This window comes from Plectropomus leopardus, chromosome 14, assembly GCF_026936395.1.
Source record: "Plectropomus leopardus strain MGB_pleo_1.0 chromosome 14, ASM2693639v1, whole genome shotgun sequence".
Taxonomy (NCBI): Eukaryota; Metazoa; Chordata; class Actinopteri; order Perciformes; family Serranidae; genus Plectropomus; species Plectropomus leopardus.
Genome location: NC_142189.1, coordinates 11,419,166 through 11,431,877, shown reverse-complemented (window position 1 = coordinate 11,431,877; position 12,712 = coordinate 11,419,166). Strand labels below are relative to the sequence as shown.

At 39.7% G+C, this 12,712-nt stretch overlaps 2 protein-coding genes across 2 annotated transcripts; both read left to right on the top strand.

Moving 5' to 3' along the window:
- Positions 1–927: 927 nt before the first annotated feature.
- Positions 928–4,016, top strand: tpgs1 (tubulin polyglutamylase complex subunit 1). The gene is made up of 2 exons (XM_042501071.2): positions 928–1,481; positions 2,017–4,016. The coding sequence occupies exons 1-2, from the start codon at positions 1,135–1,137 to the stop codon at positions 2,669–2,671; spliced, it is 1,002 nt and encodes a 333-aa protein (XP_042357005.2). The 5' UTR covers positions 928–1,134; the 3' UTR covers positions 2,672–4,016.
- A 533-nt stretch (positions 4,017–4,549) lies between these two features.
- Positions 4,550–12,087, top strand: LOC121953705 (uncharacterized). Its single transcript, XM_042500910.2, has 4 exons — positions 4,550–4,854; positions 6,165–6,713; positions 6,799–6,959; positions 8,926–12,087. Exons 1-4 carry the CDS (start codon positions 4,690–4,692, stop codon positions 9,356–9,358), a joined length of 1,308 nt encoding a protein of 435 aa, XP_042356844.1. The 5' UTR covers positions 4,550–4,689; the 3' UTR covers positions 9,359–12,087.
- Positions 12,088–12,712: the final 625 nt, after the last annotated feature.

The window sequence follows — 12,712 nt, the reverse complement described above, 5'->3', positions numbered from 1 at the left end:
TGTGTGTGTGTGTGTGTGTGTGTGTGTGTGTGTGTGTGTGTTTGTGTACTAAAAACTAAAAACCATGTATCCGAATTTATTTGGACAGAAATTAAAATACGAAATTTCTGAAGTTGCTTTTTTAAACTCTGAACTTGAGTTTAATTAAAAAAATCTAATTAAAAAAGCAATCACATTTTTGATGAGTCATTCAGTTCCAAAAAGTAAAAATAAAAAATTTAAAATATTAACATCCCGACTACCCAGGACCAGATAAACTGAGTAGCCCAGATGTTGCGATTTGAATTTTCTTTTTTTTGATTGAATTTTTGGATCTGAATTTGACCTTTAAAATATGACACATTTTCGTTTTTTTATTTAAAAAATTTCAGATTTAATTTTTGGATCTTAATTTAACCAATCAAATTTGACTGATTTTTCTATTTGAACTTTATCATGTTGAATTTTGAGATTTAAATTGCAAATCAGGAAATTTCATATTTTTATTCCAAAGATGAAGGTGAATTCAGAACAAATAACTACAAAAACATGGTTTGCAAAGGAAAATAAAAAATTAAAATTATTTGACTCTTGAATTGGGTATTGGTGTATTGGGTGAATGTTAAATTTCAAATATTTAGGACATCTTTTTGCTTCCATACAGCTGTTCCAGGACTGTGTGATATCCGGTAATTTAATTCAAAATGTGTTTGAGATAAACTTCTATTTCTTCTGTGCTAATTTCGGATACTTAAATTAATGTGTTTCACTACACAGCAATTCTGGGCCAGGTAGTATTTTAACAAGGAAAAATTGTAGATATTTCACAACTTGATAGAGGAATTGGATCTTATGGGGTCCCCGACATATCAGGTATCAAAAACCTTATGCACGCCCCTGCACGGACTATTTGACGCACGCACACTCGTCATAGCGTCCCTGGCAACCAGACCGAAAGAGCGGAGGGGTTTGGCGGACATGTGTTTTGTTTTGGGGCTTTTAGAACATATAATAACCAAAGAGGGCTAATTTTGCGGGTTTTTGTTGTTATATAGATCATCAGTATAAACAGACATAAACTGGTCCGCTTCCTGTCTCTCCACCGGTCTTAAATCACTTCCGCTGCCGTTGCTGCGACACGGGACGTCATCAGGAATGGCGGACAAGGAGAAGCGCCGGTCCGGGGCGACTCCTCCAGGGATGCCCGAGGGCAAAGCCTCCAAGTCGGACAGCGACAGGGAGTTTCTTTCGCAGGTCGGGGTGGGAGAGCTGCTCCGCGGGGCCATCTTGAAGATGATCGAGGCCAGATCGGACGACCCCATCGGTTTCCTGGCCGACCACTTCTGCAACCTGGCCTCGGTGACGGAGACCGGCTCGGCTGGATGCGGAGACGGAGATCAGATAAACAACGGGCCGCTGAGCGCAGGAGCGCAGGAGCAGCAGGAGCAGCAGCATCTCAACCGGGCTCTGTGGCACCTGCGGCTGGCTCACCACTCCCAGAGGTACGGACCAAAAACCAGAGATTTACGGTCCTGAATCAGACTCCTCTGACATTAATTTATTCATAATGAAACGGATATTATGCTCCTATAACTATTCTACTAGTTATGTATATATATACATATATATATAACAGCTTGAGATGGTTTAGATGGTTGACCAGCTGTTTTTGATGGTTTAGCTGATCATACCAGCTTGTGATGGACACTCTAACTGGTTCATCCAATGAAGTTCCTGTAAAAATAAACGAAAATGAATAAGTAAAAATTTGAAAAGCAAAAAAAAAAAAGAAGAAAGAAAACAAAATAGCAAACAAACTAAAATTTTAATTAGTTCCAATAATTAAGCAGAATAAAGTGAAAATCATAGTATGTAAGAATCATATTAAGAATTTTACTTATTAAACTCATAATGACCACAGTCATAATGGTGCCAAGATTTAGGCGGTTCTATAATAATAATAATACAATGACAAGTATGTTGTAACTGCAGCTGTGATTTGCTTTGTTTTACCGTATTTGTTAATGTAAAAACCAGATCTGCATTCAGCAACAACGTCTGTGTGGCCTACGACCTTCTGAACCTCACGGGGCCCCGCAGACGTGCAGCTGAGGCTCCTGAGGGCCCTGATGGCTCCTGCACCAACAGCCCGACAGAAGCCGGAGGAGGAGGAGTGAGAGGAGGCCTGTACACACAGACTCTGCAGTGCCTGTGCAGTGAGGGAGGGGTCCCTGCCTCCACCTCCGCCCCGCTCCTCCGACGCCTCCACTGCCAAGACCACGAGGCTGTCCCTTATGACGTCTTCCGTCACGGTGTGCTCACATGTGCAGTTTTCTCAGACTACATCCGGCAGGCTCAGAGGCTCTATGCTGAGGTGTGTAGCCCAGACGAGGGGCCTGCGTCGCGGCCGCTGTGCCTGGCCGTGCTCGGGACCTTAAAGGAAGCTCTGGAGACTTCCCAAGGATGTGAAGCAAACTGCTGCGTTAATGCTAATAGTAAAGCAAATTCATGTCTGGAGGCTAACGTGAAGGCTTTACGCTACCTGGAGGCCAGTGCCAAGATCTCTCCGTACAAGCTGGGTCAGGCGATGTCCGGAGCGCAGACACGGGGCCCGGGTGGAAATATGGACGCCAAAGAGTTTGAGAACGCAGCTGCAGAGCTCTTTATCACCCGTGTTAAACTTGTGTCATAGGTTTGCTGTCTGTCTTTATAATTTATGAATGTAAAGCAATCTGAAGTATATCCTCGAGCAGTGATACTCAACTTATGGCCCGCAGACCAAATCAGGCCCCTGATCAGGTGCCACATGGCCCCCAAACCGTTTTCAAATTAAATAATTCACCCTGGGAATAATTTTGTACTTCTAGTTTACATAAGGTGCCAGAGTGCAAAAAACGGCATGCCAGTGAGGATCCCTGCACCCCTCAGAAGAGGTCCTATCTAAGCCCCTGATGGCCCCTGGCCTCCTGTCATTTTGCAAAAGCGGCCCCCTGGAAAAGCAAGTTGAGTGTCCCTGCCCTCGAGTAAATCTCGTCTTTGTACGTCCTCTCACCTCTAACCTGCACTCACAGATTTTACCTCCACTCACTAATGAAAGCTATGATTTCACTGTTTGGAAGATGACACTAATTGTAAAACATATTGTTTGATGTCTGTTATTGAACTCATTAAAGTGGACCAGATGAGAAATCGACATCTGCAGTGAATAAGCGAGCAGCGGCGGCGCTGTGTGAAGGAGTTTCTTTCATAGACGAAATGTTTTCCTTGAGATCAGTATTGATCCTGTCAGTTTCCATTATTGCTCAGCCTGCTCCATGAAATGCTCAGATTAGAAAGTAACACTCTGTGCTGATCTACATCTAACACGATCTAATACATCAGCCCTGTAATAAATCCTCCTTTGTTGTTGAAAGGGATGTTGATTAGAAACTGAGAGTTTGTGATGCTGTTATATTGCATTATGTTTTATCCTTTCTATTGTTTTGTTAACCCTTTATCAGAAACTGGCACCCCATTTGATGTGAGCCATGCATCCTCATGACGGCTCTGTAGCAGAAAACATATCTGGGGAAAAGATGTGGCTATAAAACCATCTGCAAATGGTCTTGGAAAATGACAAGGAAAAAGCAAATTCGCACATTTAAAGGTCTATTATACTGAATGTAAAACAACATACAAACAATTTCTCACATTTCAGGTCATGCAACTCTCAAGAAAATTCAATATTCATAAGAACAAATGGTCAGAAACCAAGCCGACTCTCCTGCACTTTATTAATGAAATTTAAGAAAATATTTAAGAACATAGAACTGTCCTGTGTAATATTAAGAAACAAAGCTATTCAACCTATTTCATTTATGTATTGATTTTATTTTATTACCTCCCTTCTTTTCTTTTTCTCTACCTATTTTTATATTTCTTTTTTTTAAATTTAATTTCTTTTATCTATCTATTTAATTATTTTCCCTTTTTACGTTATTGAAGGATCTTTGTGTTCATTTAATTGTGTATTTGTTTTTGTACATTCACATAAATCAATAAAAAAGAATTACAAGAAAGAAATAGCTATTCTGACCTATAAGTCAATAAGAAATGTGATGCAGAATTGCCTAGTCTGTCATTTTTAAAGACTATTTTTAAATAGCTATGTTCAATAGACAGCAGTAAATTTTATTTATCTGTTCTTAAGTGGAGTTAGAAAATGTAAATGTATGTGTTATAAATTATTATTATTATTATTATTAATGTTATTATTATTACTATTATTATTATTATTATTATTATTAGTAGTAGTAGTAGTAGTAGTAGTAGTATTGGTGTCCTCTTAAAGTGAAAAATGAAAAAAAAAAAAAAGAAACTACTAATGAAATGCAAAAATAAAATAATGAAATAAAACAAAATGAATAAAATAAAATAAAATAAAATAAAATAAAATAAAATAAAATAAAATAAAATAAAATAAAATAAAATAAAATAATAAAATTAAATAAAATAAACCTCGACAACTACTTAACGTGAGCCACTAGATGGCAGCACCACTCTGAGTCATAGTCCGACACAGGAAGAGAAGAAAGCGGAAGTACTTTACAGTTTACGCTCTGCAGTGAGATGACGGGAGCCTCACCTGCAGGAGCACCTGAGCCTTTTCATACTGTCGCCACCGTAACTTAACGCCTCGCGTGCTGCCTGTGAGCACGCGAAGCTGCGAGAATGGAGGAAGAGGAGCAGCTGCGCTCCTTCATGTTCCTGATGACTTACATGCTGCTGAAGCGCAGGAGAGACATCAACAACGCGAACATCCAGAGACGCAACGAGATCCAGAGACGCATCAGACACCGACAGCACTTCTTCCAGAGACAGAGGAGGATGCTGATGGTCAGCCCCCCTCTCTGCATCAGTTACATACCAATATAACCACTGAAATATCACTGTGTGTATGACATTAACATGCCAGGAGGTCAGGAAATGTAAAATTAAAACTGGAAAAATAAGGTTTTAGGTTTTTGTTACCACGGTTATGCTTTACGCAGAACAACCAATTTGATTGGGCTGAGATAAGAAGGATGGGCAGAGCAAAGATTAAAAAATAAATAATTTTTTAAAAAATCGCCAGTCCCAGAATCTGTAAGGAAATCTAAGTGGCATGTTGATTTTCTGTTTTTGGTACTGCAGCTAAAATAATGAGGATATAACAACAATCATGGTTGTAGGGACTTAGGGACTGTGTTTTACATGCTTTTCATTCTTCATTTTTACTGATCATTTTGGCTGTGCACATGCACATAGCATCATTTTTTGGCAGTTTCGTGTATTTTTTCTTAATCTTGGAATTTCCATCTCAGCTCCTACAATAACTCTAAAATACACAGTGTAAACAAAAATGTTATTTTCATACTGTTCAGTGCAACAAAAAAATTGCCATTGAAACTCATTCAAACTGCAGTTGAGAAGTTGAGAAAATATGAGCTATTTCCACCAGGTGCACTGTCACAAATAATGTTGCTGCAAATCATTGACATATCCCAGGCTGTGATGATGATAATAATAATAATAATAATAATGATAATAATAATAATAATAATTAAATCTACTTTGCATGCATTTTTTCCATCTAAAAACAAGCACCATGACAAAACCGTGGCATTTAATGGGTTAAAATTCTGAAAATTAATTATTATTTTATGGTTATGATTAGGATTGATGTTGGTTAAAAAATAAACTCAATGAAAGTAGAAAATAATATTAATGTAAAGTATTTTTAAAAGCTTGATTTTGAAAATAAGTAAAGCCAGGTAGTAGTCTGCACACACACACACACACACACACACACACACACATACTGTATAAATGCACTGTATTGATAGAAGGCATTTGACATTTTTTTGCAATATTAAAGTTTTTCATTCTACCAACCAAACGAAGGAAAAATCTTTTGCATTTGCATTTATATAACTTGGCTTTAAGGATCACACAATTTATCTGATGGAAATGTGTCCTTATATTTCTTACTGTTGTCACATAAACCAAACAAAACATTTAAGAGACAAAGCAAATAACAAAAGCTCATAGATCCATCCAAAAACGTCTACAGCCGACAGTTTGAAAAACAAATACATGATATTTTCAATAGAACAAAATCCATAAAAGTACATTTTTATTCCCAATTTTCATTTTCTCCTCCTCAGATGATGATAGCAGGAGGTATCCGCTCCAACGTCCGCATCCGCACTCGTCCCTGGACCACCACTCAAAGCACTGATTGGTGGGAGCGTGTGGTGATGACAGAATTCCAGCCCTCTGATTGGCTGGATAAGTTCCGCATGAGCCGGGAGACGTTCTTCTACCTCTGTGACAAGCTGAGGCCTCGTCTGGCCCGTCAGGACACCAGCTTCCGCCTGGCGCTGCCGGTGGAGAAACGTGTAGCGGTGGCTCTGTGGCGGCTGGCGTCCAACATCGAGTACCGCACCATCAGCACCCTGTTTGGCGTGGGGAAGTCCACCGTGTGCAGGTGTGTCAGGGACATGTGTCACGCCATCGTGGCGCTCCTAAGCTCCATCTACCTGCGGCCCCCCAATGAGCAGGAGCTGGAGGATTCAGCCCAGCTCTTCCTGTCCAACTGGGGCTTCCCTCACTGCGTCGCTGCCATAGCAACCCTCCACACAGCTATCATCACCCCCTCAAACAACGCGTCTGACTACGCCAACCCGACCGGCTGGCTGTCAGTGCTGTCTCAGGTACTGAGGGTGCCTCTATGCTGCTGAAAATACACGTTCGCTGTTTGTCTGATTTTGACTTATTTCCGTCTGTGTGGTGTTTGAGGTGGCTGTGAGTGGTCGGGGGCAGTTCTGGGATGTATGTGCCAGTTTTCCAGGTGGGACGGACCCAGCGGACATCTTCCAGAACTCATCGCTGTGGGCCACAGCTGCGGAGGGAGGACTGTCTCCTGCCCCGCCACCTGTCTTCATGGGAAAACCGCTCAGGTAAAAGTAAAGCCAACAGTATTACGCTGAAGTCAGTAACAAGTCGGCCCATTTTTCAGGCATTCAAGGATACTGTATGTTTGTTCAGGGAAAGTAAATTTTATTGTAGCGGGCAAATTTGTTTTGGACTCAATTTTTAGCAATTTTTTTTGCCAGTTTTCAGTTGTATTTTAAACATTTTTATTGAGCCAAAGAAAAAAAATTGACATGTCTCACACACAGCTATGAATGCTTGTCAGTTAAAAAACAAGTTATAAAATCCAGAGTTTAAAGTCAGAGCTGAGCAGCTTTTAACCGTTTTTTAGGTGATTTTGAAGGTACTGATAGAGCTGCAGCTCCTCACATCGTCAGGCAGAGTTCCACTGATTTGTAGCTTTCACTGGAGTTTCTGATGACATTTTAGGCACGAAGTAGGCAGGATCGTCTCATTATCTTTTATTTGATCAGCACTGCTTGGTTTGCCTAGCATTTAGCTTTAGGCTTAAACTAACACCATCCATGAAATCTTTAGTTTTTTTATAAGCAGCTCATAACTTTGGAGCACAAAGACATTCACTTGAGAAAAAAAATGGCCCCATTTCTCCAAATTAACCAGATCACCATCCAAGAATTCTTAGAAATGTTTCGTGGAGGAAATAAATGTCTGTGCTGTTCTTATGACTTAACAAGATTATTATCGAAGAATTCTGAGAAAAGTCTTCATGAGGGAAAAAAACTGCTCTTGTTTTTCTGAATTAATAAGGTCACTATCTCAGATTTACGAGAGACGTTTTCATGGGGAAAAAATGTTCTCGACGAACAGTTAATGAGATTATTGTCCCATAAATTCAGAAAAATGAGCAAAGTTTATTTTCCCATGAAAACTTTTCTCAGAATTCTTAGTTAATAGCCTTTTAGTTTTATTCATAAAACTACATACTATATGCTATACTATATATATATTTTTTAATATTTTATATTATATATTATATTTTTGTCTCAGGTGGATGCATTATGCTCCGAAATGTAACACCTTTAACATGTCTGATAAACCAATTTCATGATGGATAAGGCGGGATAGAATTATAAAATATAACCTTCTGACAGGTATACACAGACTGCTGATATATTTAATGTTTATTTTATTTGTTGTTTTTTATATTAAAAAGTTGCATGTTGTATTCTTAGCCGCACCCTTTTGTCTGATTTCCAAAATGTATCAATAGGGATCCAAAGTCTGTGTAAAATCAAGTTTTCAGCACCAAAATAAATCATCAGAAGTTGGTTGTAGTAAGATGAAAATATTAAAAATATTGATACTTTTACTTTTTTAGTCTGGCTTTTATTTAGTGTCTTGCTGTCAAAGGTCTATGGTTTATACTTATTCGATTCGATTTTTGCTTATTTCACACATTATTGTTTTTGTCTCTTCAATCAAACTGTAAAGCACTTTGAATTGAATTCAGCTGGTTTGAAAGATGCTATATAAATAAAATTTGATTGATTGACTTGACTTTTAAGGCCATTATATTTAGGATTCAAGTCTTTGCGTCCTCAGTGACTTCAGACCAGTTCATGGTGTCACTATCCTTTCAAACATGTTTTTATTTTATTTATTCCTGGCCAAGACAGCAGCATGAAGAAGTTGACATAAAAGAACAAGTTAAAAACAAGCAAAATTAAAATTCACACACAAGCAACAAACTTCAAACAGCAAATTAGCAGCGTACATGTGCATCCAGTATCCAAAAGGTCCTTAATCTCCCATCAGCCTCAGCTCCTGGGCTGATTTAAGGGTCTAGTATAAGTTGACTCTGCAGCTGACACCAAGATGACAGCGCAAAAACTCTAAAAGCACTTTCACCAAACAGTGCAAAACAAAAGTTGATGTTACGTTGTTTGCATATCTACGGTTGGAATCTGTTTAAACTCGTCTTCTTTGAGCAGAATAAGATCTAGCAACGCTGCGTCCATCTGTTGTGTCCAGGTACGTGCTGCTGGGGGAGGCCTGCTACCCTCTGCAGAGCTGGCTGATGAGGGCCTATCCGGAGGAAAAAGGCCGGAGGGCGAGCCACGCACCTCTGACGGAGCCGCAGCTGCTCTTCAATCGGCGGCTCACCAGAGCGCTGCGTGTGTCCGAGGAGGCGCTGCTGAGGCTGAGGGCACGCTGGCAGTGTCTGAGCAAGAGGAACGACTGCGGACTGGACGTGGTGCCCACCATGATTCTGGCGTGCTGCATTCTGCACAACATGTGCGAGTCCCACGGGGACGCCTTCAAAGAGGAGTGGCAGCTGGAGGTGTCCGAGGCCGAGAGCCCTCAGCCCAGCCACAAGCCGCTCACCTCGACCAGCACCGACCAGAGTCATGCCGAGGAGGTCCGACAACTCTTCTGTGACTATTTTGAAGAGCAGAGTGATTGAAGACGCTTCCTGAACACAAAGACTAACCCCTGAAAACATTTGTACCCGTACTGTTATTTTTTACACATGTGGCTTGTTGAGTGTGAATTTTGAAAACAGTTTACATTTTTTGAAAATGAAAAAGCAAATGTCCTTTTCTTTTTCATTTTAATAAGGTCAAAGAATGTGCATTCTTTTTTTAAAAGATCATTTTTTGGACATTTTGTCTTTATTTATTAGGACAGATACTGTGTGAAAGAGGATGACATGCAGCAAAGGGCTGAGGCTGGAATCGAACCCACGGTTACTGCAGCAAGGACGCAGCCTCTTCACATGGGATGCCCGCTCTACTGGGCTCCCCACAATGTGCATACTTGAGGATGAAAATTAAAATGCAAATTGGATGATTGAATTTGAATTTCATTTATGAGTCAAATAATGCAGCCATATTCAAAAAAGCCTTCCTGTAAATGCATTTTAATTTGCAAATTTGCTTTGTCATTTGAATTCTGAAAACATTTTACCGGGGCATTTTTTTTAAAAATTAAAAAGCAAATTCCCTTTTTCTTTTTCATTTTAACTATGTCAAAGTATGGGCATTATTGAAGATGAAAATTTAAATGCCAATTGGATGATGGAATTTTATTTTTATTTATGAGTCACATGATGCGCCCATATTCTGAAAATTAAAATGTATTTCTGTTAATGCATGTTAATGTTCAGATTTGCTTTTCATTTTAGTTCTGGTCAGCATATGTAGAGAGGTTGTTAACGTGTATGTTCATTCTTACTGTGCAGCACGATAAAGCGTTGAGATGTTAACACTGATCAGATGGACAAAGCAAAAGACTGACTGAAAGACAAGACTAACTGAAAATAAGTGAAAAATGATTTTAAGACCTCAAATCAAGTCTAAAATGTCTGAAAATCATGATGCATCAATAAGAAAAACACTTCTGATTTAGACAGGAATATGTCTTTGGTTTGGGGCCACCATTTGGCCAATTGTCACGTTTTGCCCCACTAGCAGTGAGGATCCAGGAACAGCGAAAAGAGAGAGATGACTGGTGGTCAAACGTAGGTCAAAAAACATACGGCGGTGTTCGTGGAAAATGGAAACCAACAGGATAAACAGGAAGGATATCTAGGCACTCCAAAACATGAAAAACATGGAGGAATTACATTAAAAAGCTTTTATTATAGTGACTAAATCATTAAAAAAGCCAACATGTTTTGACCAGTAGCGGTCTTCGTCAGGGCTTTAAAAACATGAGCAAAATGGTCTTGTCCTATTTTTTTCATCTATCAAACCGTTATTTTCTATTGTGTCATAAGCATAGACCACTGTTTTGTACATTTTTATGCATTATTACATAAAGATACCAGTTTTGTTTAAGGGACTGTTCATTATTTATGAGAGTAGAGGGCACATGGAAGATGTTTTCTCCCAGAAAGTCCTTTGTGTTTGTGTGTGTGTGGTTATCAAATTTCATTGGTTTTGTGAGAGGGTGGGTATATTCTGCTGAAGTGTGTTGCTTATCTAGTAAAAATTTTTAAAAAGGATTTGCATTTTTTCCCTTTTTTCCCCCTGAAATTAGCCATTTGTTTCAGAGACAGCGTTTACTTGTTGCACTGGCTTCCAGGAATGAGTCCTAAAACACAGAAATTCATAGGCAATTCAGCACCACCGGTTCCCTCGTCTTAAAGTCGATGGTTTTTTAGAACGGGATTTCGGTTAGAAGCCTGAAATAAGGTCTGTGGTTAAACAAACGAAAAGAGACTTTCAGGTTTTGTTCGTCGACATACAATATGTAAAGACCCCACTGTGAACTCTGAAGCTTTTATGTGTCTTAAAAAGGTGGTTGCTAACAAGCGGCTAAATGTGACTGCAGAACATCATCACGTCAAACTGTGGCGAACACGGCTTTACAGCCTTGTTGTGGTGGCGAGGTTAAGTCAGGTATCTGTAGTTTAGTTCATTTATAGCCTGATGTTTGCTTTTTTCGTCTGGTGAGTGCATTTAAGGTTCAAAAACATCAAAAGTTGTTTCAATTTGTGAAGATTATTTTGCTGAAAAAAAACCTGTAAGTGTGATAAACAGAGTTAATCTTCTGTAGTAATCCAAAATCCAATGGAAAAATCCCATAGACTTTTTGATGATGAATCCAAGTCGACACTAACTTAACACCGCGATCATACTGGAGGCAGCGTGTGACGGCAACCTCGCCGAACCACAGCATGGTCCAGTAAAACAGACGTGTTTGTATTTCCTCATCTCTGCGGCAGAGAGACTTTTAAACTGAAGCGAAAGGTGTCATAGAGTCAATATAATAATCAAAATGCTATTTTCACTGTCTGTTTCTACTGAAAACTGCACACGGCATGCGGGAAAAAAAACAACCAGCCACTGTTTCTCTAGATACGCTGCGGCTGACATGCAGCTGATACGCACCTGACAAACGCTGCTCATGCAGGCAGCGTGGCTGCTCTGACTTGTTAACACGGGTGCTGGGAAAAAAAGAAAAAAAAAACAGGTTTTGCACACACACAATGCTTCAGCGTCCAGTGTTAACCTGGTGTTATTTGTCGACCTACAGAAAAATGTGATTCCTGGGGCACTCTATACCAAAATATGTTTATTTATGGTGGTGGAAGGCCGAGCATTTTCCACTGTCACTGAAAATCATTTGTAGCTGCGAGAGGGTCTCATCCCAAAAACCCTCTGATAAATAAAGTACAGTCCCTAAGTACGTCTGATCTTGACTCTGTTTGTTTGTAACCAGTATATAATGTGAACATCTGTTGTGGAAAAATGCACAAAACGATTTTTGTTACACTCGACTTATATGGACCCATATTGTTACTGAATGATTGAACGTGCAGCTCGTCTGTGAGGCCACAAGGTGTCCCTGCTGCCACAGCACACAGTCTGCACGGTCAGCACTGATGTTTGTCTGGTGCTGCATGCTCTACGCTGCAGGTTATTGATGAGCTGATGGGGATTAGCTCCTCATTGCAATGTCTTCTGCCCTGGTGATCACAAACATGGCAGCTGCTTTGCATCTCTTTGTAACTGATTTGCATCATTTAGTGTTTTGCCCTATTTTTGTAATTTGATTGCATCTCTTTGCAGTTGTCTTATGTCCCTTTTTGACAGTTTTGTGTCTCTGTGTGGCTGTTTTAACCATTTCTTTTTGTAGCCATCATGAGTCTCTGTGGGTGCCTCTGCAGTGTTTTTGCATCTTTTTGTTGTAGTTTTGTGTCTTTTTATAGCCTTTTTGTGTTTCTGTAGCCGTCTTTTTGTTTTGCCCTTTTGTAGTTGTCGTGAGTCTCTTTAGGTCTCATTGTAGTTGGTTTGTGTCTTTTTGTGGTCAT

Bases quoted from the DNA above. Each gene is read 5' to 3' on its own strand.
- tpgs1 (XM_042501071.2), top strand. From the start codon at position 1,135: ATGGCGGACAAGGAGAAGCGCCGGTCCGGGGCGACTCCTCCAGGGATG. The intron at 1,482-2,016 runs GTACGGACCAAA...TGTAAAAACCAG, and splicing joins CTGGCTCACCACTCCCAGAG to ATCTGCATTCAGCAACAACG.
- LOC121953705 (XM_042500910.2), top strand. From the start codon at position 4,690: ATGGAGGAAGAGGAGCAGCTGCGCTCCTTCATGTTCCTGATGACTTAC. The intron at 6,714-6,798 runs GTACTGAGGGTG...GTGGTGTTTGAG, and splicing joins GGCTGTCAGTGCTGTCTCAG to GTGGCTGTGAGTGGTCGGGG. The intron at 6,960-8,925 runs GTAAAAGTAAAG...TGTTGTGTCCAG, and splicing joins TTCATGGGAAAACCGCTCAG to GTACGTGCTGCTGGGGGAGG.